Source organism: Miniopterus natalensis, chromosome 2, assembly GCF_054644295.1.
Source record: "Miniopterus natalensis isolate mMinNat1 chromosome 2, mMinNat1.hap1, whole genome shotgun sequence".
Lineage (NCBI taxonomy): Eukaryota > Metazoa > Chordata > Mammalia > Chiroptera > Miniopteridae > Miniopterus > Miniopterus natalensis.
Genome location: NC_142082.1, coordinates 107723383 through 107750094, shown reverse-complemented (window position 1 = coordinate 107750094; position 26712 = coordinate 107723383). Strand labels below are relative to the sequence as shown.

The window sequence follows — 26712 nt, the reverse complement described above, 5'->3', positions numbered from 1 at the left end:
AGCTGTTTACTTAAATTAACTAGAATGAGGTAAAATTCTTTTAGTTGATGTTTGTTTCATTCTTTCCAACTTTGTTTGGACTGTGTTTTAGAACAGACTTTTTAATATATATCAGAAGATAATTTTTTAATTTGAAAATTTTCATGAACTAATTTATCAAAATATAACATTAGAGAATAGGCCACAAACTGTATTTGTACAGCTCACTAAACTTTCACAAAGTAAGTACACCCATGTAATCATCACCTGGCTCAAGAACTAGCATATTTCCAGCACTGCGAAAGACTCCTTTTTGCCCATCTAGTCACTACCCATATCCCCCATAAGTAACCATCATATGAACTTATAATACCTTTGATCAGTTTTACCTGTAGGGAAAACCATTTTTAATTTCTGCGCATTATTTATTTGGATAGATGAAAAAGGTAGGACTAAAACATGTCTTCAGAAGTATTTTATATTCCAGACTGTGAAGGGAATTTGTAACTTAATTTAGGTTGATTCTGAGACCCTAATTGGTAACTTCTGGTTATAATATAAACTAACTTTCAAAGGTTGGAGTTACTTTAACTTATGTACAAATAAATAGAAAATGTATTTAAGCTGAAATTGCAGAGTATCTTCTCTGAGGAATGTGCAGATGAAAAGGGGTTTGGACTTTTAACCATTGGCCATAGAAATTGAAAGATGACTTAGATTTTGACTGCTTTCATTTCTGCATTAAATTTAGGTTAAAAATTAGCTACACAAATGATGTTATTGATACTATATGAAATTATCATTATTATTTCCACATCTCCACATCCAAGCCTTCAAAATGCTTTCCAGGTATTATAGTTGCCATTCTTGGACATACTCCTATAAAATAAAAATTTTATTTCTACTTTGCAGAGATTATTCAGTGAATCTGGAGTAGTCATAGACCTTAAAATTCTGATCACTGTATCCGACCTTATTTATGTTTTAGACAAGGTATTGAAATGGAAAAAGTGATGCAGGAGTTGGGAAAATCACTGACAGATCAAGATGTAAACTCACTGGCTGCTCAGCATTTTGAATCCCAGCAAGTAAGTGAAGTACAATGGCTTTTAGATATGCAGTTACTTTTTTTTCTTTTGCTTACTTATTTTCATTAGAAAATTAACTAGTTGGTACATTGTCTCTTTTTAGGACTTAGAAAATAAGTGGTCAAATGAATTAAAACAATCAACTGCCATCCAAAAGCAAGAGTATCAGGAGTGGGTGATAAAACTTCATCAGGACCTAAAAAACCCCAACAACAGCTCCCTCAGGTATTAATCATGTATTATTCTTATTAGATGAAAGTTCATTGTTATTAACAGTTTGTATTTATTGTAAAATTGAACCTTTTTAGTTGTAGATATTTTTAAGTTACCAATGAAAATTCAAGATAATTTTATACCTTTTTAAAAACCTTTTGTTTTATAGATTCTATGTGGATTATTTGGGAGGGGGATTAATTGGTTCATTTAAAGTAATGATTTCTCCTCTAGAACTTAGCCTTGTAAATCTCTTAGGTGTGTATACCTAAGTACACCAAGTACTATCTCTTGCTTCTTTAAATTGGTTTCCTTTAGTGCAATAAACATTAATTGAATGCATCTTAAATGCTAAGCACTCTCAAAGCAGAAAAATAAAAATGATACTTGCCCATGTGGAGCTTATATTCTGGAAAGACTGACCTATGAGTAAAGCAATACTGTATAGGATATGTGCAGTAATAGAAGCATGTACAAAGTACAAAAATAGTATAGAGGACTTTTCTTAATTCATAACTTGTATGGTTCCTTATGACCTAAGTGCATTGTGTTTCATAGATCACCCTAGAGCTTGACAGTGCTTATATTATTTCCTGGCTGTATATTCATATTTGAGAATGTCTTTTTCCTTTCAAATCCTAAAGTATATTCAGTTGGAAATATACTTAATACAGTATAGTAATCCTATTTCTAGCATTAGCTGGTATATACTATAAACATCTAGAAATAGCATTTTATTTGTGTAATATCAGTCTCCCACATTAGTCTTGCCTTGAAGACAAAGCACACAACTGTTTTTTCTACTGCATACTAGATCCTTATCAAGTGTTTAGCTCTTGATATTGGCACATAAGACATACTCAATAAATATGGACTGGGGACAAGCAGGCAGATGGATGGATTATTAAACTATTTACCTGATATCTATCTCTCCCTTATCTAAGTATCATAATCTTTCATTTGCCTTATTGTTTTCCCCAAGACAACACCTTAGAAAGATTAAACAATTTTAAATATTTTAAATTGGGATAACATTCTTGACAGTAACATATTTGACTATATCCTCATTTTAAATGAAAATAGTAACAAATACAATAAAAAGGGAAAGGTGGGGGAAAGTGGGACTGGGAACATCTGTATACTATAAGATATAATGATGTTTCTCAAACTGCTGGTTGCAGTTTGCTAGGGACCATTCTAGATCTTTTACTTTCCATTCGGACTTTTAAAATAACAATAAAATGAAGTGGAATGGAAGAGAGTACAGAAGAATTTGGGGGAGATATCAGAGCACATTATGCATGAAACTTTCTATAAATGAATGCGTGTATTGAGGCACAGTGTAAAATATGTACTATATATTGTGGTAAAACAATGTGGAAAGTCATTGATTTAGTTAGGGAAGCTGTGAAAACCCCTTGCTGCAAAAATTATCTCTCCCTTTCCCGCTGTAGTTACAGAAATTCAATCTATAGGATCGATTCCATTGTGTAAATATTGACCTTTGGCTGCTGCACCTTTTAAAAACCAGATATTCCCAGGAAAAAATATTTTTATTATGACTTTATTAGTTTGCTTTTCTGTTTTGAAAGGAGTTTTCTTGGGCAAGAGAAATCTGTTTTCAACACAACTATGTACAGGGTAGAGCAAAAAGTAGTTGTGAGTACACAAATCAAAGAGTTTATTGTATTATTTATTAATTATTGTATTATTTTCCATATGAACAACTGTAAACCTACTTTTGCCCCACCCTGTATAGAATTCCCATGAGATTGATAAAAGTTATATTTTCTTTCTATTCATTTATTTTTGCTTTTTTGTGTTTTTTTTAAGTCTATTGAAGGAGAAATTACATTAATTAAGTTTAGCCTTTTTTAGATTTACATTTTGATGTGTTTTGACACACTTAAGTTAGTCATGAAATCGTGACAGCAATCAAGATAGAGCGTTTACCTTTTACACCTCTCTTTTTCCTTTTGCACCTTTATAGTTAGTCGTCTTCCTTCTTGCCCAGCTCCTGGCAATCTGATCTGATTTCTGTCCCTGTAATTTTGATTTTCTAGAATGTCACAGAAGTGGAATCAAACTGTATGTAGTAGCAGTTTATGTCTTGCTTCTTTCATTGAGCATAATGCTTTTGAGACGCATTCATGTTCTATCTATGAGTAGTTCTTAAAGTTTTTATTGCTCAGTAGTATTCTGTTATTCTTTGTTAATTCATTTACTCGATAATGGACATTTACAGTATTTCCAAATTTTGTCAGCTATAAATAAAGCCGCTGTAAACATTTATATATAGGTCTTTGTATATTCATATGTTTTTATTTCTCTTATAAATACCTGGTAGTGGGATTGCTGGATCATGTGGTAATATATGTTTAACTTTATAAGAAACTATCAGACTATTTCTTTACATTTTTCCATTCCCACCACCAATGTATGAGGGTTCCAGATGCTCCATGTCCTTGGCAACACCTGGTATTGATATTTAGCCATTCTAGCAGGTTTTAAAGTGGTGTCTCATTGTGGTTTTACTTTGCATTTCTCTGATGGCTAATGTTGAACATCCCTTTCTTTTAGTCCCCAATTCTGGGTCATCTCTAAGTCTGTTTTTCTTGATTGCTTTATCTATTTACGGGGGGGAGGGTGGGGGGGGCAGTTTGTTTGCTTATCTGCCTTTTAGGGGTCGTCTCTCTCTCTCTCTCAAATGCTGGATATTGTATGTATTAGAAAAAAGACTGAGATAAATAATATTTATGTCTGTAAATGAACAGGCCATTAATGTGAAAGTCATAGAGATCTAGTCAGCAGTTGAGCTGAGTTTGGTTTTTGTTCCTTCAGTATGTCACAGGCTTTATTTTCTATAGTAGTAAGCTGCCAGTACTTTGTGTTTAGAAGAGGGGCTTTGGGTCCCAAGGGTTTTTCTCCATCATTCTGCTCTATCCTCAGCTTTTGGTAGTCTTTGCAGACCTTGCCACAGCATGAGGTCTCTTTCTGTGCTGTTGCTTGACACCCTAGCAATAGACTGTTGTTTGTTACTTGGTGCTAGGCTTATAGTTGGGGGTGAGAGACAGATCTCTGTTGCCTTTGTCCAGCTTCAGTCTTGGGCAAGCTTGTATATCTGGGCCTTGGGCTTGGACACCGAGGGGCACTCTTGTCTCCTGCCCTGCCTCCGGTGTTTTCTTGGAAGCACTTAGTGTAGGCCAATGGAAGAGTTTGCAAATGCATGCAAACTCCCCTTGTGCTTGGGCACATAGCTATTCTAAATTTACTTGCTAGCCTATATTTGACTTTTAAGAATTTGTTTAAACTTTGGCTGATTTCCTCTTACCCACTTACATTACACCAACACATTTCTACTATGCTCTGCCAAAAGTGAAAATTGTGTCCTGTCTCTCCGTGGAGGATGTGTCACAGTTTAGAATTTAGTGTCCTTGGTTGCATTGTTACCTCACATCTCTAATGGGCTTCAGAAAAGTTATGATTTTATATATTATTTGGCTTTTTCTTATTAGAGTGGGAGCAATATTCTCTTGTGACTTTTTGCATCCTAAGATGAGATATTTTATTAATATAAATTTATTTTTAGGTTTATATTTACCATATACTAATGCAGTCAGATTGCTTGGATTAACCCCAAAAATGTAGCCAGGGGAATGGATGACTATTGCAGGCTTATATTATCTTCAGCGTACCATGAAATTTGAATTGAACAGTTATAGTGCCTCTATGGAAACCTTTTCAGGAAATGTAAGAGCAGAGTAGAGCAAAGAGAGAAGTCCTTTAACAGGAGGAGAATGTTGGTGGGGAAAAAATACATCAAAATGAACTTCATCTTTTTCTGTTATTCATTATTTGATTTAGTTTTTAATTTTCATTTCTTTCACTTTGCCCATTTTCTAGTTTTGTCTACAGCCAAACCTAATAAGCAATATCTATTTTTTTAATGTAATTTTAAAGTAATAAGTTAATCCCTTCTTTTAATCATTCTCTTAGGCCATAAAGAAATATTAAATGATAATATATGAATTGATATTGTAATGACTGAAAATGAATTATATCCATTACTTACTGTGAGGAAATGAAAGAACAAGTGGGAATTTTAGAACTTCTCGGTACTTATGATCTTACTTGCGATCATGGATTAAGGATAAGTTTAAGAATAAATTAAGTGCTACTTTCAGCTATTTTATGTCATTTCATTAGAAATCTTTCTTTTCTTTAAGAAAAGTTCTTGACAAACATGCCCCCCCAAATCAATAATTTTATTAATTTCAGTGAAGAAATTAAAGTTCAACCAAGTCAGTTCAGAGAATCGGGAGAAGCAAATGGAAGGATTTATGAGGAACAGAGAAAGTTAGAAGAAAGTTTTACCATTCACTTAGGTAAGCATATTAATTTTTTGCAGTCATAATTTATTGTAACTTGTGAAATTTTTTATGCTATAAGAAAAATTTCTAGCATGTGAGTAAAACATCATACCTATGTTATTTTTAATTATGAAGTATACCTGCTCCAAGAAAGGCTATAGATTGTTGGCTATAAGTTTTCTGTTTTAGCTTATATATTATTTTTTGCAAATAGAAAGATTAAATATTACTAGTTATTAAAATGGGAAAATGCAAGGCCCATTTTTAATTATTTGTACCACATATTTATCTGGATTGTCTTAGAGATTTGCATCCTGTTATACTGGATTTTTGTAGCTAAATATCTTTCTGGGGTTGTTGCCTGTTTCTCCCAGGAGCTCAGTTGAAGACCATGCATAATTTGAGATTGCTGAGAGCAGATATGCTGGATTTCTGTAAACACAAAAGAAATCATCGAAGTGGTGTGAAACTCCATCGACTCCAGACTGCCCTGTCACTTTATTCCACATCTCTCTGTGGCCTGGTTTTACTAGTAGATAATCGAATCAATTCGTATAGTGGTATTAAAAGAGGTAAGTCAGCATTATATATATTTATTTCATTAAATTTCTTTTAATACCATTCTTACAAAGAAAGAAATTAAATTATGGAAAAATTGAAGAAAATGTTTAGTCGCCCCAGTGTTCACGTAGACCAAACAATAACATACCCAGCCACAGCTATTTTAGATTTGTTTCATACTTTAGCATGGGCAGGGTGCTTCAGAATAATTTTTCTTAAAATTCTTTTATATTGTAAATAATACTATTACAGGGTCCTTATTCCAAGGTATAACGGAAAGAATAATCGAGATTTAGAAACAGATCCTCTCTCAGTGACCTTTAATTCATCCATTTGTTACTTTTTGTTTTTTAAATAACCTGTTTCTTAAATGTGCTATGTAAAATTCATACCTTTCTTCATAGTACAACTCACTTTTTATGATTATTTAAAAAATTTTAAATATATGAAGTGTCTTAAAATGTGTAACTTTTTAAAAGAAGCTTGAATAGAGTTTATTTGCTATCATAAATATAAGGACCTTTTTATATATTTTTAGCACTCTTTGGGCTGGATTATAATCAAAGTATCTATTATTTAAAGAAGGCTTGGAATTACATTAAAATCTTCTTTATTAATTGTTTACTCTTTTGAGTGATTGAGAGATTGTTTCTGATCAAAACAAAATTGCTGTAACCTAACTTCATAAGACATAATTATTGAAAGGACAAGTATAAGAAATCATACTTGTGAATTTTATATTCTATTTCACCAGATCTCCATGTCTGTAAGTAAATACTAAGTATCTGACAGTTCACCTTTAAAGTTTGACCATGTTTTGGGTTCCTTAGATTTTGCCACAGTTTGCCAAGAATGCACTGACTTCCATTTTCCCCGAATTGAAGAGCAACTGGAAGTTGTACAGCAGGTGGTACTTTATGCTAGAACCCAGCGCAGGAGTAAGTTGAAAGAATCACATGGTCAGTAAAACTCAAATTTTTTAAAATTTCACTTTCAGTATGTTCTGTCCCTACATACTCTAATAGCATATGGTTCATCATTGAAATACAGAAAATTGCATTGGTAGAGAGGTGGAAGAAAGGAATTAAGAACAAAATCCAAGATCTTTAGGAGCTTAGATTCTGATCTTAATTCCCTTTTTTGCATGATTTTGTTCAAGATCCTTAGCAAAAACTTATTCAATTTTACTTCTGTAGTTATATTTGAAATAGGCACTCCATGGAAGTTGCTAATCTTTCAACCCAAGTTCCGTATCTAAAATGGACATAATTTTTACTGCAGGTGGCATTGGAGAGCCAGAATAAATAGTAGCACAAAATACACACTTTTTATATCCTTCATCCACTTAGGTAGCATGAAGCCAATTATAAGAATTATTTTTGGTTGTTCTTTTAAAAAATTTCTATGTCCAGAAGTATGTCCTGCTTTTTCTTTATCTGTCCACAATATGAACATTTTTTCTAACAATTTAGGAAATTTACTGGGAAATGATTTCAAAGTTATGGAAAAAGTTCATAGCATCTTTCTTCAGAGGATATATATATAGAGAGAGAGAGACTTAAGGAAAGACAAAGGTAAAAGGAAAAACTGACTCAAATTACAGAGTAATTCTGGCTTTTTCACTTAATGATTTATCTTGGACATCATTTCATATCAGTACATAAAGAGCATCCTCATTCATTGCAAGATATGTCATTATTAATCATTTCCATGATAGACATTTAATCTGTTAAAAAGTTGTTGCTATTATAAGTAATAATGCATGAATAACCTTGAACATTCATCGTTGTGTGTGTATGACCATATCTATAGAATAGATTCCTAAAGAGAAATTTCTGGATTAAGGGACACGTACATTTATAATTTTGACTGTTAGCAGTCGCTCTCCATAGCGGCTCTCCCAGTTTCTGTTATCACTGTAGGTAACTGTGGCTTTGCTGTGGCAGCCTGTGTTACATAGGACAGAGCCAGGCTGAGCACTAGGAAATTGGCATGGGAACATATTCTAACAGTAAAATTTCAGTATGTCCTCTTACTCATCTATCATCTCCTTCCTTCATCCCATTCAAATTAGCAATGATGCGATCAGTAACATTATAATATTATTCTTAGTAGTGACTAAATCATGAGATTGAGATCATGACAGGTGTGGGAGAAGGAGGATTCTAAGTATATTTGTGAGAGATAGCAAGTGTGCAGTAAATGACAGGAAGTTTTTAAACCACGTACGCTTAAGGCAACGTGTGTACATCATGGTACTATTTTGTTTTTGTTCAAGCAACTATTTTGTGGTTTAAGTGAGTCAGTGAAACAAGTAGGTTTGTAAAAGACAACTTTCTTAAAGGGACCAGCATGTTGTTACAGAAGAGTTTTGTGAAAATACTTTGTCTTTTCCTTTTCTGTGCATGCCCACATATTTGTTCTACACATTTATATCCTGATACACAAGTACCTTTTTATTTTAAGGTATTCCATTGTTTACTTTGTTTATTATATTAGCATCTTTATATTGCTACAAAAACAATTTGTTTTTTGTACACATTTTATATACATTTTTTTAAAAAAATGAAAAATAGCCATTTTCTTAGTGTTACAAGGTATTGCCATTAAAACATGGAAAGGGGGCCCTGGCTGGTGTGGCTCAGTTGATTGGAACATAGTCCCATACACCAAAGGGTCGAGAATTAGATTCCCAGCCAGGGCACATACCTAGGTTGCCGGTTCAGTTCGTAGTGGGGGTGTGTACAAGAGGCAGCTGGTCAATGTTTCTCTTTCACAGTGATGTTTCTCTCTTTTTCCCTTCCTCTCTCTTAAAAAAAAAAAAGTAGAAAGGGAAATGGACTATGAACTGTTCTCTCTTGTTTACTTAATAGGGATTCTGTTTGTTCATACCCTATGTGAGCAAAATTAGAGTCCTTATTTATTGTTTTTTGTTTTTGTACTATAATCAGATACTTATTCAGAGCCTATCAATTACATGGCTCTGTATGAAAAACTGACTATTACATTAAATATGGATTCTGCAACACAGAGCCTTCTCTTTGTGCTTCTCTCCCTCTTTTTATTTATAAAATGTATGTGTTTTCCAGGTACAGTGTTGTAAATCAATTCATCAAAGTAGTCTCTAGGTAAAAATATTAAGTTGCTTTTATTCAGAGCTTTCTTGAAGCCATAATATTCTCTTGGTATTTGCAGTTTACTCCTTTCAAGCTCTGACTCTTTTCAGTGATTTTTGACACCGAAGGCTGTTTCAAATAGTTTTGCAGTTAATTGGAATAAATATACAGCTTCTTAACGAGGGCTACTTTGAATGCTATTTGTTCTGCATTTTTTGAGTTCTGATAGAGTTCTTATAAAATTCATATGTATCTTCTATTAAAAATGTATGTATGTATGTAAAATAATTAGTATTCAACCTTAAAAGTGTGTGGTCAATTGTGATGTATCTTATTTTACCAATATGTATCCTTTTAAGTAATATCATACCTTCTACAAAGAACAACTATGGACTCTCTGCAAACAATGATCCATTTGAAACAAAGTCTTATATATCTATTTGAAATAAATTGTATATAATGTCATATAAGTAACAAAGTGATTCCTGGTGCTACTAACCATTTGTTTGTAGTTCCAAACAGGTTATATCAAAAACAGTGACTCAGATTCTAAAAATAAAGATGGCCACATGACAACTATCTAATGAAGTTATTTTATATGTCATTAACGTAGTGCCTTGAACCTCCCAGATGAAAAATAGGGTAGGGTATTGACAAGTCTAATATGGTTAAGATCATAGGATTTGAATCTGTGTATGTAGGTTCAAGACCTGGTACTTACCTATGCATTCTTGGTTAAGTTAATTAACCGATTTAAGCCTCTGTTTCCTCATATATAAGTGAAGTAGTAAAAGTACTTCCTTCATAAGGTTGTGATTATAGACATTTTATACAAATTAAATGAGACCATCCATGTCAAGCATGCATCAGAATACCTGGCACCTAGAGATTCTTAGTTAATGTTTGCTATTGTGATTGCTTGAGGAGGACAAGTGTGTTTTCATATGTTGTGATGTTCTTTCACGTTCCATTATGTTATGAATAGATTCTGGAAACCGAAATGGAGGAAGTGATGATAAGACTAAAAATGCTGATAGAAACTATTTAAATATTTTACCTGGTAAGTATTATTTTAAATTGCAATTTTCTTGTCATATACTTTGAAATCTGATTTGAAACATAAGTTCTTATGGTATATTTTATAAAAAGTTTGTCAGCGTATCACTTTGAAACAACATCATATCTATATCATTCACTTTTACAGATGTTCTGCAACTTAAGTCTTCTACTAGTACTGACTTCTGTAGATCCCTACAAGAAAACTTGCTCAAGCAGTTGCATAAGCTTTATTGTTATTTGCTCTTTTAGATTTCCTCTTTTATACATTGTTTCTTTGTTTCTTTAATGAACCAAGAAATAATTTTTACTCTGAAAAATAAACAATGGTACATAAAAATGTAAACAGTTGAACTTGTAGAGAGAACATGGGGTCATTTGATTTAGAATCTTTCTTATTTCTATTTTCCCATCAGTTTTCTTACTTTCTATTTCTTTAATTTCCTTATTATTCTTGGATATATAGTGTATAAACTGGAAATTCAGTCTCTTGGTCCTCTCCCAGATTGAATTCACTCTGATGATCCTTAATAGTGTTTATATGACAATGTATAACAAAGAAGACCTATTTGCTAACTTTATAAATGTAAAGTCTTTTAAACTAAGTGGTAAATTTTGCAGTCTCATAAATAACCAAGATTGTTTCTTCACATTTCCTCCCCCAGATTTTCTACATATAGGTCACATTCCATTTAATCTAAACAAATTGCATAACCATTTCTGATATTACCTTGTCAGTCCCAGTCAGTTAGCTTGTGGTCATCAGCTTCCGAATTTCCATCCACCTTCAGATATCCTACCTTAGTGGATAATGTTAGAGGCAGGATTGCATCACTACTTTGTGGAACAGGAAACTGTCCTCCTCTCCACCTAAAAATACCTTCATTGAGACAGTATTCATTGTATTTCTCTTCACAGATCCATAATTTAAATCATCCATATTTTGTGGCTTTCTTTAAATTTGCCAATCTTATTATCTATTCCAAAAGTACTGATGCCTGTTTTTAAAAAAATCTTAACTCTTTATTGCTATATTTATTTCCTTTCTTGCTCCTTTTTGGAAAAAGCCTATATCTCATTATCACCACCAAATCAAGAAGATATGTTGTAAGTCTGCGTTAAAAAAAGATCATTAAACTATTCAGTTAGACATGCTGATAGCATCTGAATTTTCATTTCATTAAAAGATGCCTACACAGCTAAGAAGTAAACAGAGAAAAAAGATCCAAATCACAAATGCTTTAAAATTTTTAAGTTGTAAAGAAAAACAATTTTATTTATATACTTTTACCAGTAGTTTTGCTTTACCATTATCTAAATGTTTACAGTTTATGTCATCTAATTCTCACAACTACTTTGTAAGGAAAGCAGTCAGGCATTATTTTTCCCATTTCATACATGAAGTACAGAGAACCTATAAGTTGAATTGATTTACCCAAGATTACTAACCAGTAAGTGCTGGAGGCCAGATCTTCTTAATGCCCAATCTAGTCCTTTTTCTACTATCTTATATTGCTCTGATACTACTAAGGGGTAAAATGAGGCCCAGAGACAGGTTTTCTGAGGTCAAACAAAGCAGTGCCAATGTGGGGATTAGGAGCATCTGACTGTTCACTAAGTCACCTGCCTCTGCTGGACTATAGCCATATTTAATACTATGACTTGCATCACCTAAATGATCAGTAGGACTTTAAAACATACTACACTTCTTTGGTCCCAAAAGGATATTGTCTCAGAGAGAGTCTACCAGGTTTCCTATAAGCAGTCTGTGTCTTTCATTGCCTTCCAGGAAATTATAACCGAACTATTTTTCATCAGACAATCTTATTTTACTTTTTATTTCACTAGTTTATTTTCATATTTATGTCTCTGTTTTTTCTTTAATTTCTTTTTCTGCTTATCTAATTCTTTTATCTAAAATTAGAAAAAAAGACTTTTTCCTGGGGCCTGTTAGTGGCATCCATGGGCATTAGCTTATGTACGCTGGTAACTAGAAGCCTTCACCAAGCAGCCAAAATTGTTTGCAGAACTGAACAAAAGTCAGTGTGGCTGGACAGGAAGAGAGGTTGAGGCAAGAGGATGTCAGACAGATAGGCAGTGGCCTTGCAGACCACAGTGAAGAGTTTGGACTTCTTTCTGAATGTGGTGTGAGCCTGTTGGATGATTTTACATAGGGGAGTGATATAATCTGATTTATGTATAAATCATTTTGCGTGCAATATGGAAGTAGTTTGTGGGTCAGCAAGAATGGGAGCAGAGAGATTCTTTAAGAGGCTCTTACAGAAACCTAAGTGAGAGATGATGGTAGCATGAGCTACGGTGAGAGCATAAAAACAGAGAGTTCAGATTTGAGATATTTATTGAAGGTGTGACTGAAAACGGTGGTGAATTGGATTAGAGACTAGAGCAGAGGCACTGAGAAAAAAAGTAATGAAGAGCAACTTCTGTGTTTCTCTCCTGAGAAAATAACATTAGAAATTGGACCCATAAATTGAGGTGGAGAGGAGCAGATTTAGGGTCTGGGGATGACAGGTAATCAAGTGACCTGTTTTTACATGTTAAGTTTGAGTTAACACTTTGATGACTGGCTGTTTTGGGCCAGAACTCGCCCGGCAGCCAGCTGCTTTTCCGTCATGACTGGTCAGCAAGGTGTTTAAATTACTTAAATTAATGTAAGTGCAGACACAGTATATTCATGACCAGTCAGAAAGGTGTTCGACGTTTTGAGCATTTACATCAACATAGAGATGATGAATACTCACTTGATTTACTATTTGGTGATCACTTCATACCAACTTATGAACCTAATGCAAAATTGGCTATTGCTTCTTTTTTCACCACCTTCTTTTCAAGAATTTAGAAACAGTAATCAGCCGTAGCTGTTTTGGCTCAGTGGTTAGAGTATCGGCCAGTGGACTGAAGGGTCTTGGGTTCGATTCTGGTCAAGGGCAGGTACCTACGTTGCAGGCTCAATCCCAGCCCCAGTCAGGACACGTGCAGGAGGCAACCAATTGATGTGTCCCTCTCACATCGATGTTTCTCTCTCTCCCCTTTCCACTCTCTCTGAAAAGCAATAGGAAAAATATTTTCAGGTGAAGATTTTATATATACATATGCAGTAATTATATTTGCTTCCTGAGCCCAACATAAGTTCCTGATACACCTCTACTAGTTTAATGCATTGACTGCCTATCACAGCTATTTGTACAGTCCATAGATCGCAGTGATTTTAGCCATTTGAAAAGCATGATTGTATTTTTTGTTCACAGGAGAATTTTACATTACACGGCATTCTAATCTCTCAGAAATCCATGTTGCTTTCCATCTTTGTGTGGATGACAATGTGAAATCTGGAAACATCACTGCTCGCGACCCTGCCATTATGGGACTCCGAAACATACTCAAGGTTTGCTGCACCCACGACATCACAACAATAAGTATTCCTCTCTTGCTGGTGCATGATATGTCAGAGGTGAGCTTATAGGGAAATACTCTAATTGTATGAATGTGTTAACCCTCCATATTGTATTCTATAATCACTTTACATTTTAAAAGCACTTTTTTTTTTTTTTACTAATGACCTTTGTATCTCCTTTCTGGTTAATAGAATTGAGTAGCATATAATACAGGACAGTGAGTAATTCTTAACCATATATGTTCAGAGAATTATAGCATTATTCTATAGAAGGTAAACTAGAAAATCAAAATTATCTTTAGCTTTGGATAAGGCATATGCTCCTACTCCTCCCCCTCTCCCTCCTCCTCCTCCTCTTTCTCCTCCATTTTTGTCTTTAGCATTAGATTTGCCTCCACATTTATATTTGGCTTAGGCTAACATTAAAATTAGTTTGCATTCTCTGAGTCTGTACTGATAGGCAAGGGAAAGAGATGTTAGATGACAGGAAGAAGCCAGCTTCATTTTAACATTTTGTCAAGGATGCTCTTTGGGTCATACAAGTACTGACTTCTACAATTAAAACATGACATAATCATGCATTTATTTTATTAAGTACTGGACTTTATTTTACATTTAAAAAAACAACTCTCTTTCCATGATTGTTTGCTTTCTCTCCTGCTTTCTTTCCTTACCCATGTATAAACTGACTAGAGGGGCTAAGTTATGGAAATAATACAAAGTCTAAAAATTCAACTTTAAATAGCCTGGAGGAACAAAGTAGTCTCAAAACAAATGTATGTAGGCAAGTCTTTCTGGGAGAGCCAGGGGCCAACCTGGTGATGAAGGGCCCATATTAGCAACTGGCAGCATTTTTTTTTTTTTTTTTTAAGTAAAATGACCAACTGGTAAGTGCAGATTGTGAATGTGAGGAAGGAAGCTTGCTCATTGATTATTAAAAGTTATTTACCAAAATAAAAGATATTTATGACCGGGAATCGAACCCCGATCACCTGGATCCTAGGTTGACGCTCAACTGCTGAGTCACGCCCAGCTGGGCTGTTTTGCTTTTTAGAGTGACTGAGTCTCCACTTAGACTGATTGTAAGAGGCCTCAATACCCTATATAAACACACACACAAAAAAAAATCAATGCCATGTAAGACAAGATGATTTTAAATGGTTTTCCACTTAAAGTCCATTTGTATTTTTACCAGACACATGATCATTTTGATTAAGATAATTCTGGCTCCATCCTGAAAGTTGCCTCATACTTTCTCATCTCTCATTCCATTCGCTTCTGTAGCCTCAGTCATACCTAATATGGTATCAGGGGAGATTGACATACACGTGTTTCCCCCCCACTGTAGCTTTATAAAGTCTTAGTTCCATCAGGAATTTTTAGCTATTGTTAAGTTATCATCACTAACTAGTCCACCCATAAAAGAGTCTTCGGGGCGTAACAAAGAAAGTTTGTAATGAATTCTGGCCACAAGGAAACATTCAAATATTCCTGCAGCTGGACTCCTGGTTAACCAGTTTATAAAAATGGTTATATGTAGGTGGGAAACAACCTCAAAAACAGTGTTTCCAAAAGTCACTAAATTCGGATTTACTTCAGACATCTGATACTACCAGCATTCCCTCTCCCACAAGGTTACAAAGGTTACATGTTTTAAATCGGGACAGCCAGCTGCAGAACATTAAGTTTGTTTCCAAAGTCCATTTTAATTCACAAAAGTATATTGAGCCATGATCTTACCATTGGTTGTATTTAAACATCCATTCAGGTCAAGAAGTTTATTCTATAAATTCAGACAACACTACACAGGATATAGCGGTAAGATTTGTCTTAGATTTCCTGCAAGGATCCCAAAGCATTTTCAGGTGTTGTTTTCTTCCTCTAACAAACAGAATTGCTAGACACTCAGTTACCACATTTTAGTGTATGCGCCATGATAATATCTAGAACAGTCTATATCCTGTGGTAAATAAAAAGAGCTGTAGAAATGAATTGCAGTTTTTTTTAAACAAAGCAAAGGAAACAATACTTTATCAGCAAGAAGAAGGATATACTGATATTACTAGTTTCATTGTGTAGATCTTTGTGATCCGAAGATACTGTCGTATTGGAGTCAGTCTAACCTGATAGATATGGAATGAACCTGCAAGTCAAGACTCCTGCCTTCCTGACTTTCTTTTATTTTTACTATTAGCTTGTTGAATAATCTGGGCCTTAGGGATTTTAGTTGTAATTGTTATGGTAGATAAAGATGTTTGGGTTTTTAAAATTTTTTTATTGCTGTATAATATACATATAGAAAAATACACATATCATAAATATATAGCTCAAATTTTGACAAACTGCCCAGCCGGTCATGGCTCAGCGGTTGAGCATCGACCTAGGATCCAGGTGATTGTGGTTCGATTCCCTGTCAGGGCACATGCCCGGGTTGCGGGCTCGATCCCCAGTAGGGGACGTGCAGGAGACAGCTGATCAATGACTTTCTCATCATTGATGTTCCTATCTCTCTTCCTCTCCCTTCCCCTCTCTGAAATCAATAGATTTTTTTTTCCCCCCCACAAACTGAACACCAATGTAACCATATCCTGATCATTTAACAGAACATTACCAGCACCCCAGCAGCCACCCTTACTCCCAGTCACATAAACCCCAGTCCCTCCAAAAGGATAACCACAATTTTCACTTTGAAAAGCCTAGATTAGTTAGGTGTGGTTTTGTAGTTTGTATAAGTGGAATGAATCATATCGTACTTACTCCTGTATCTATCTGGCTGCTTTGACCCAATATTACGTTTGTGAAGTTTATTTATATTACTGCTTGTGGTTATAGACTTCTTTCTCATTGCTATATATCATTCCATTGTGTGACTAGACCACAATTAGTTAGCCATTTAACTGTTTATGGACATTTGGGTATTTTTCAGGTTTTCATTATTATGACACATGTTGCTATGAACATTCTATACAAACATGTTGGCATTTCTGTTGGGTATATACTTAGGGTTGGAATTGTTAGGTGTCAGGGTGTGCACATGTTTCACTTTGGTAGATACAGCAAAATACTTTCCCAAAGTGGTTGTACATAAATCATTGTTGTTGAATGTGAAAAATAAGAAAGCCAGACTAGCTCTCACCTGCTGATAATGGCTGTGAAACAGATTAATACAAGTATTTCAGGTACCTCAACAGTGCATACTTGAGAGTAAACAATAGTCTTGCAATTTCCTTCATGGATACATAAACTCATAAAATAATTCTGATATATAACTTCCAAGGCATACAGTGAAGACCTGTATACCATGGGAACCTTAAACACCTTTGCAGTTTAGCCTCACTCTAATCAGAGGATTCAAGTTGAGTAGTCAGCGCCTGTGGCTGTTAACTTTAGATGGACAGTATTTTCTGCAATTATAATCAGAATTGACATTTTAACTTTAATTTCACAAGTTTAGAATTTATTCTTTGTGTTCAGTGCCCACTTACCATCTAAAGTATAGCCAGGGGGCCAATTTTCTGCCTCAGTTCCAAAGTCTGAAGTGTTTCACATGATCCATTCAGCTTTTTCAGTGGATCTCTTTCAGTGAGTTCTCACAGGTGTGACAGTAAGATTGTCACTTTCTATCTTGTTACCTGATCCACTATGGTATATACCCCATCTACTGTATAACATATACTAAGATTTATTCCAGAAGAAAGCTCCTTATGAGACTGCAGGCCGCATCCATGATGACAGCCAGTAAGTCACGTTTTTTCATGACCTTATCGACTTCTAAAGCCTACAGTTTACCTTTTCCAAGTACTCAAAGCCATTCTTTTTAGGTGCTAGTTTTAATCAGAGAAAAAATGATAAGAGATGCTTGAGATGGAGTCTCTGTAGACAAACCGGAGATTTAAAAACGACTAGGATTATATATGCGCGGATGCATTGCATGCAACTGTCTAGCATTTCCTTTCAGATTCAGATGCTGCTAAGCACAATGAAGTTAAAGTAAATGGAATATGAGAGTTTATATTGTCTAAAAATTAAATGTCTATCACTTCAAAGATAGCCTGAGGTCCTATCATGAATTGGTATTTTGGTGTCTTCTCTGATAAAGCTTTGCATTAATTCACATCATTCTGAAGAGTGTGAAGTTCTTAATTTCTCTCATAGATATTTGCTCTACACCATGCTAGTACCACACATATACAGAAAGCAAGGTAGCATGGTGTTAATGGGTAAAAGGTGATGATCTTTGGAGAAGGGAGGGCAATGAAAGTACTTCATTATTTTTTTCCCATGTATTTTTTATCAGACCTTTAGAACCATCCCTAATCTAACTTGTGCTTTAATCTTTCATCATCATCATTATCCTCATTTTAAAACATTGGGGTAGTACACTATATATGTTGGTGTTCAAAGCTAGCCCTGCTGAAGCTCTGTGCTTACAATTCACATTAGTTATCCTCATGTGAGTAGTGATGCTTAGGCTTCACCTTAGCCTGAAATAATTCAGAGGCTAATCATAACTCTCAATAAGTTATAGATTATAAGACAGGTTACTGTCAGAAAATGTTTTGTTACATATAAAAATGAGTACCCTACTTATAGTAATAACTCCTTGATATTATTTTCATAGTATTTTGAAAAATGTTATGTTTTAGAGTAACTTTTTTTTTTTTTTAATATATCTTTATTGATTTCAGAAAGAGGAAAGGAGAGGGAAAGAGAGAGATAGAAACATCAATGATGAGAGAGTCACTGATCGAGCCCGCAACCCGGGCATGTGCCCTGACCAGGAATCGAACCCCAATCGCCTGGATCCTAGGTCGATGCTCAACCGCTGAGCCACACCCGGCCAGGCTAGAGTAACATTTTAAGATGTTGCGAATACCTTATATATATGTTCCTATATATGATCCTTCAATAAAATGTTTAACATAAGTGAAAGATAAGTATGCCCTTAAGGAAATAAAACATCATGACTGAAAACCAGCAGGAAAAAACAAACATAACAGATATAAATGATTTGAGGCATCAGAATTATGACACAAAAACCATAAAATAGTTGCTAACTTGTCTTTAAAGAATTTGAAGATAAGTTTAAATGTCTTCAAGTAAAAAGATGCTATGAAAAATGTCCTAGCAACTATAGAATTGAGCTTTTAGTTGCCGAAAGAAATTTTAAAAGACCTAAATAAATGGAGAGATATACTGTGTTCATGGGTTGGAGGCTCAGTACATACTGTAAGATATCAGTTCTCAAGGTGCTCTACATAGACTTAAATGTTAGTCAAAATCCTTATAAGGCAATTTGGAAGATATTAGCAAGGTCATTCTAAAAGTTATATGAAATGCATAGAGCCTAAAACAGCCAAAACAATTTTGAAAAAGAACAAAGTTGGGGATCTTACACCAATTGATTTCCAAACTTACTGTAAAGCTACAGTAGCCACTACAGTGTGACACTGGCAGAAGAATAGACCATGGATCAAAGGAACAGACTAGAGAATCCAGAAATAAATCCATGCATATATGGTAGTTTGATCTCCAGCAAAGATGCCAAAGCAGTTCAGTGGGAGAAAGGGGAGTGTTTTCAACCACTGGTGCTGGAAGAACTAGATATTCATATAGAAAAAATAAACTTGACTTTTACCTCACATCATACATAAAAATTACCTTCAGATGGATCATAGACCTAAACCAAAAAAAGCTAATACTATAAAACTTCTAGGGAAACATAAAAGAAAACCTTGATGATATCAGGTTAAGCAAAGATTTGTTAGGACACAAAAAACATAAGCCATAAAAGAAAAACTTGATAAATTATACATAATTAAATTTAAAACCTTTGTTCATCAGAAGATACTGTTAAGAAAATGAAAATGCAAGTCTCAGACTGCCCCCCCAGCTTCAAGTGATTCACTGTGCCTTTCTCCGTGTCTTTTTAAAAATATATGTTTTTATTTATTTCATAGAGAGGAAGGGAGAGAGAGAGAGAAACATCAGTGATGAGAGAGAGTCATTGATCAGCTGCCTCCTGCACGCCCCCGACTGGGGATCGAGCCCACAACCCAGGCATGTGCCCTGACTGGGAATCAAACTGTGACCAGGTTCATGGGTCAGTGCTTAACCACTGAGCCACACCGGCTGGGCTCAGTTTCTTTCTTTTTTTAATTTATAAAGGTTTCTTGTAAAATACAAATTATGTACATTATAAAATTCCATGAAAACATAAGTCATTATTGTAGTTTTAAGAGCTGTCAGCATATCCTCTTAGCTGTGGGTAGGTATTTCTTAGTCACCTTGCTCTCACTGTACACTATGTTTGTTAAACTGGGGAGGAACAAGATAAAAGACAAAAACTTGCCACTCTGTGCGTGTGTGTACCCCCACAGACACTGTTCCTTTTTGTAAACTTTGAACCAGAGAAGTATTGTAAACATAATGTAAACATTAGAAACATTCTACTAGTCCTTTTTATAAGCTTCTAGAACTTTGGAAAAGAGGATTTTTTTACTTTTTAGCCCTCTCAGAAAGTAAACCACTTTTATTTATCAATCTTAACCCCTTTTATTTATCAATCTTGGACACAAAAAGTAGTTTCCGCCCTGGCCAGTTTTGCTCAGTTGTTAGGGTGTCGGCCCTCAGACCGAAGGGTCTTGAGTTCGATTTCCAGTCAAGAGCACGCACCTCAGTTGTAGGTTCGACCGTGGGCCCTGGTCAGGCTTCTATGGGAGGCAGCCAGTTGAGGTCTCTCTCTCTCTCTCTCTCTCTCTCTCTCTCTCTCTCTCTCATCGGTGCTTCTCCCCTCCCCGCTCCCAGTCTCTGGAAAGCAGTGGAAAATTATCCTCAGATGAGGATTCAAAAAAAAAAGCAAACAGTAGTTTCCTATAAAAGTCTGTTTCTATAGAAAAAGTCACTTTCTTTTTAAGTTTCTGTAAATAAAATGATTCACTCAACCTAAATTTTTGAGCATCTATACAGTCAGTATTATAGAAGGTCATAAAGATGACAAAACACGGCTCATGCCCTTAGCCAGCACACAGCTTAAGAAAACATAAGTCCCATCTCCCTGCCTGTTCTTCCTCCACACACACACCCCTCCAAAAAGACAGGGTAAAATGTGATTGTTGCAATAAAAGAAAAGCGACACAATTCCTAGTTGGGGAAATACATTATGAAGGAGAAGGAAGTTAAGCCGGACTTTGGAGACTGAAGATTAGATTTCAACAGATGGAAATAACAGGAAGGACATTCTGGGCAGGAGAAATAGCTTAAGGCAAAGTGGGAGGACGTGGGTGACAGGCAGGCATTGTGGCTCATGTTCAGGCAAGGTGGACAGATATGCTTGGGTGAAACCATTTTTAATTCAAAAGTTTAGGAACCTGCAATAGTTTTGGTCCTACTGTAAATAGCCTTGAATACTAAAATAAAGTCTTAGATATTATTCATGAGACACTAGGAGGCAATTATAAGTTATTAAACAGAATGTAACATGATCATAGATGTGCTTAAATTAGCCAATTCAGTGGTTTGGAGGGGAATTGGAGTCCAGGAAACCAGGTAGGAAGCCTAGCAGTAAGTAGGCATGCAGCCCAAAGACCTTCAGAGTCTGACAAAGAACTAGGATCATTCAGTGACACATCATCAGCCCCCAAGAGGGGTCAGCAAGTTTCATGAAGAAAGGGAGTGGTCACTAGTGGGAATTATGCCAGAAACAGCTATTAGAATAAGATTGAGAAAGAGTTTGGTAATAATCATTGAATTACAACCCAACGTCTGAAGTAAAGATCCATGAGTCCATATTGATTAAACAGATGGTTATCCCAGCTGGCGTGGCTCAGTCATTGAGCATCGACCTAGGATCCAGGAGATTGAGGTTCGATTCCTGGTAGGGCACACGCCCAGGTTGCGGGCTCAATCCCCAGTAAGGGCGTGCAGGAGACAGCCAATTGTTGACTCTCATCGGTGTTTCTCTCTCTCTCTCCCTCTCCCTTCCTCTCTCTGAAATCAATAAAGACATATTTTTAAAAACAACAGATGATTGGGTGGATGGATGGATGACAGATAGATGATAATGATAGATGATGATAGATAGATGATAGATAGATGATGATAGATAGATGATGATAGATAGATAGATAGATAGATAGATAGATAGATAGATAGATAGATAGATAGATGATAGATAGATAATAGATAGATAAAGAATAAACAAGTCTCATGCAGAAGAAGTCCAAATCATTTATGTAGATACTCCATTCTTAAAGAGGGGTGCAAAAAAACCTTCACCTCTTAAGTGTGTGCTGTTCACTTTCCAAAGAGTCTAGTGTGGGAAGTTTGGAGGGTGGGAAAATAAATTTACAGTGGAGAAACATAGAAAACACTACCCACAACCAGGTGATCCAGGTCAATATCAACAGTCATAAGTCATGTTGATAGTATGTACCCTTGGTATGATTTGATGAAATTACACTTTATCCCTATAGTTTTCCTACCAAAATCCATAGCGCAAGTTTAATCATCACAACCCCATCAGACAAATTCCAAGAGAAGGCATCCTACAAAATACCAGACTAGTATTCCTCAAAGCTGTAAGGTCATCAGAAACAAGGAAAGTCTGAGAAACTCCCAGGCAGGAGAAGCCTAAGGTGACGTAATGACCAATATAATATAGTATCCTGGATGTGACCCTAGAACAGAAAAAGTCATTAGGTAAAAACTAAGGAAATCTGCATAAACTATGGATTTTAGTTAATAATAATGTATCGATAGTGCTTCTTTATTGGGGGTTATAGAATGATTTTCTTGTACTACTGTATTTACAAAGAAAGCAGACAGTGCACTCAGTACAAAGAATAAAAATGTATTCGGGGTTTTATTTTTCATTGACAGCAAATAAAAACCCGTTAATGAGATGCCATTTTGGGATCTATTAGTAATAATATCGAATAATATTCTAAGTAATATTTAAGTGTCCAGATGCTGGTAAACACATGGTGAAGTTGGATGGTGCATACATTGCTAATTTCTAATGGCTAATGTAAATTGGTATAACCTTTTCGGGAAGGACCTAAATTTTATTTTACTAATGTATAGAAATAAGTATCCCAAGAAATTATTCAAAAGCAGGATATAGAGCCCTGGCCAGGTAGCTTAGTTGGTTAGAGCATAGTCCCAATATGCCAAGATTGCAGGTTCAATCTCTGCTCAGGGCACATACAACAATCAGTGAATAAATGCAAAATCGATGTCTCTCTCTCTCTCTCTCTGTATGTCTCTCAAAACAAACAATAAAAAGTAAAGGAAAAAAAACAAGATAGAGATAGATAAATAGATATAGATATACATACACACACATATACATAAATATGTTCACTGCAGTGTTAGTAACAAAAAATGGAAATCTAGTTATAAGGGGCTGTTTAATAAATTATGATTCATTCGTTCAATAAAACAACAGTTTTTAAATTGTGTTCTGAAGATCCCCCAGAATCCTAGCCCCTTCTGGGGGGTCAGCAAGATTTTTATCAGTTTTAGTTTCTAATGCAATAAGTATCAAGAGGTATAATCCACATAAGCAAAAGCTCATTAGCTTTTGAGCTCAGCGGTTGAGTGTTGACCTAGGATCCAGGCGATCGGGGATCGATTCCTGGTCAGGGCACATGCCCGGGTTGAGGGCTCGATCAATGACATCTCTCATCATTGATGTTTCTATCTCTTTCTCTCCCTCTCCCTTCCTCTCTCTGAAATCAATAAAGATATATTTAAAAAAACAAACAAAAGCTCATTAAAGTCCTCAGTGATTTTTTAAGAGTGTAAAATGATTAAGACCCAAAAAGATTCATAATCACTGTATTGAAATAATAAACATTTTATTATAATTATGAAGACATAGAACATGGGGAAATAATTTTGATGATAGTGAAAAGAAATAGAATTTAAAATGGCATAATCACTCATCATAACAATGGGAAACTTGGCCAAAGATTAGACAGGTGCATAGAAAAATGAATGCATTTGGTTTGGTAGGTGCCTGGGATGGAGAGATTGTTTATTCTATTACTTCTGTAGTAATATGATTAAAACATTTTAATGCATTGCTTTTTCAAATTCTATACAATTTAATAGAATTACTCATACTAACATATTGAGAGTAGTAGATGGAGTTTACACATCATTTATATTTATGTTTAGAATTATCTAGAAAGTTTGAAGGATATATTCATTTTTAAAATTATACTCACTATATATAGATATATAATTATATATCCGATTAGTTAGCATTTTACAAGTATGTACAGTATAACAGATGCCTAAAATACCAAAAGAAATCTAGCTAAAATTAACTAATAGTTACCTGAATCTGTTCACAAACTGGATGATCAACATTATAGATAAATTAAGATCTGACTATATATTTTTTTACAGTTCTATTAGAAACAAGATTTGTTTTGTTTTTAGGAAATGACTATACCATGGTGCTTAAGGAGAGCAGAACTTGTGTTTAAGTGCGTCAAAGGTGAGCAAATAACCTTATATTTAACAACAACCTATATTTCTTCCTCCCAAATGTTGAGAGTAGAAAGAATGTGAGTGTTACCCATCATCTGGTGCCTCAGTTAAATGGTGTAATAAGCAAATATTTTCATAATGGACTTTTTTTTACTTATCCTACTTATCTTTTACTAGTCACATTCAGCCCTCTTGAAATACAGGATATTTAGATATTATTTAGATTTTGCTCTGATTATAGGTTGTTCTTCGTTGCCTTTTTTCTTTAAAAACAAAACAACAGAGCTACATGTTTAGCCTTCAGTAACCTGTTTTGGCTTTATTGTGTAGAGACTGAATAGGACTTGAGAAGTCATAAGTAAGTGTGTTGACAGAGCAATGTTAAACATGTCTGGCATGAAGAATTCAGGATTACAAACATTTATCTGTCCTTTAGGCTTAGCCTCTCTTACAGTAAGTGACTACCTAAAATGTCAAGACATGAAGCCCCACAATGAAAATTCAGTTAATTTCATAAAGGACTGAGTAGGTTTGAAGACCAGAACTCATAATTCAGCAAAGTCTATTCTGTTTTAGGTTTCATGATGGAAATGGCTTCGTGGGATGGAGGAATTTCTAGGACAGTGCAATTTCTGGTACCACAGGTGTGTTATCTTAATATATCTCACCCCAATTTAATCTCAGTTACAGTATTTCCCACAGATATAGTGAGCACACTGCCCTAAACTCAGTATAAAATAACAAAATGCTAACAGTTTCCTCTGTTGTTTTAAGGGAGAAGTGTTTGGATACCATAAAGGCACTTAGTTTATTGTCAATAGTGTTAGCATCTACCACTCAGGGGATCTTTTTATTTAACCCCAAAACCAAACTTGACTCATCTTCCCTTCTTTTTTCACATTTATGTTAAATAGATTTTGAAGAGTTCATAAATAAGGGCCTTAGCAGAGAATGGTTCTGTATTCTGTGTAGACCTTCGCAAATTAGTGGTATTTTTATTATTGATTACACTAGTGTTAGCTAGGGTTTTTCTGATAATCAGACCTATTATTTGATAGAAACAATATAAGTCCCTAGAGGATGGAGCCAGGAAAACACCCCCTGCCTACAGCTGTGCAGTTAAATCCGTTGTGAAAGATAGTATTTACATATTGCACTCCATGTCTAGAACTAGTTCCATAATTTAAAATACTTTAAATTTTTTAAAAATCAATAATGATTTAACAAATACAAACTTTTTTTTTACCTCTTACAGAGTATTTCTGAAGAAATGTTTTATCAACTCAGTAACATGCTTCCCCAGATCTTCCGAGTATCATCAACACTTACTCTGACATCCAAGCACTAACCCTTAGAGATCACCGTGTTGGCAAAAGAGGATTATTAAACTCTCCAGGAACTTGCCTGTGCTGGGATTCTGTCAAGCAAAGGATGCCCAGAAAGAACTTGTGACCCATGCCGCAGATCAAATCATGATAGACGTCTGTTAAAAATTCATCTACTGTACAGGCTAGTGATCAGTCCCTAAGATACACATTTATTGTGAAAGTCTCCGAAAAAATGTTTCTTTTTATCATATCCTACCTGTGAATATTAGTAGGTTAAAACTTCCTATATATCACATATGGACACTTGATGTGGGAGAGAGTTCACTGCATTTTCATAAAGACATGTCTTTTCCCAAAGGTATGAATCACATCATATCATATGAATCATTTCTTGTACCTTGTAAAGGTACAAGACTTCATTTAGCATACAAATAAAATCTTTCCTCTATCTTATTTGCCAAGTGAAAATTAAAAAGCACTGAAGTATAGATTGCAAGTATGGACGTCTTGTGAAAATCATTTTGTATAAACAAAAATATATGACACAAAATTTTTAAAATTTTCCTATTTCAAAAACTTGCCTTTAATGTACTCTTTCTAAGGTCTTAAAAGTTCATAGTCAGAAAAAGACATTGGATTCTTTTCCTCTGTCTCGTCTTCCCTATGTGACTTGCCCTTGTCTGTTAATAACATTTCATGGGCTGAGAAAATAGTGTGCCTATCTGCAAGCCCAGTGGAAAGTTAGTCTATCCCAGCACCTGGCAGTATTTAGTGCCTATAAACATTGTGACAGTCAGACAATGAGGATCATTTTTATTTCTCCATCCTGCTCTCTGCATTCACAGGTTCTCTAACCATTCTTCTACTTGCAATATTTTACTGATAACTATGTCCCCATTTCTGTCTCTGCTCTGTTTCCTGTCTTTTTCCATTGTCTTTCCTTATAGAAATACTTTTTCAAATGCTGCATATCACTTATGTATCCCATCTATAACATTTGCAATAAATAGTGACTACATTGACCCCAGACATTTACAAAAGCAATAGTTTTATCAAATTCAAATTGTGTAGATGTTGTAACTGGCC

The 26712-nt window shown here is 34.9% G+C and overlaps 1 protein-coding gene across 3 annotated transcripts in view; it reads left to right on the top strand.

Annotated features, from left to right (window-relative positions):
* The window catches only part of FERRY3 (FERRY endosomal RAB5 effector complex subunit 3), a 40704-nt gene extending 14582 nt beyond the window's left edge, over nucleotides 1–26122 (top strand). For 2 of the 3 annotated variants that reach the window (XM_016215266.2, XM_016215267.2), the window contains exons 5-14: nucleotides 968–1067; nucleotides 1171–1292; nucleotides 5559–5665; nucleotides 6025–6222; nucleotides 7042–7170; nucleotides 10313–10387; nucleotides 13653–13855; nucleotides 24248–24305; nucleotides 24875–24942; nucleotides 25554–26122. In XM_016215266.2, the coding sequence (XP_016070752.1) occupies nucleotides 968–1067; nucleotides 1171–1292; nucleotides 5559–5665; nucleotides 6025–6222; nucleotides 7042–7170; nucleotides 10313–10387; nucleotides 13653–13855; nucleotides 24248–24305; nucleotides 24875–24942; nucleotides 25554–25646 (1153 nt within the window). In that variant the 3' untranslated portion in view covers nucleotides 25647–26122. Of the gene's footprint in view, nucleotides 1–967; nucleotides 1068–1170; nucleotides 1293–5558; nucleotides 5666–6024; nucleotides 6223–7041; nucleotides 7171–10312; nucleotides 10388–13652; nucleotides 13856–17478; nucleotides 17537–24247; nucleotides 24306–24874; nucleotides 24943–25553 lie in introns of those variants that run through there. The other variant, XM_087814486.1, reaches the window with a different exon arrangement.
* Nucleotides 26123–26712: the final 590 nt, after the last annotated feature.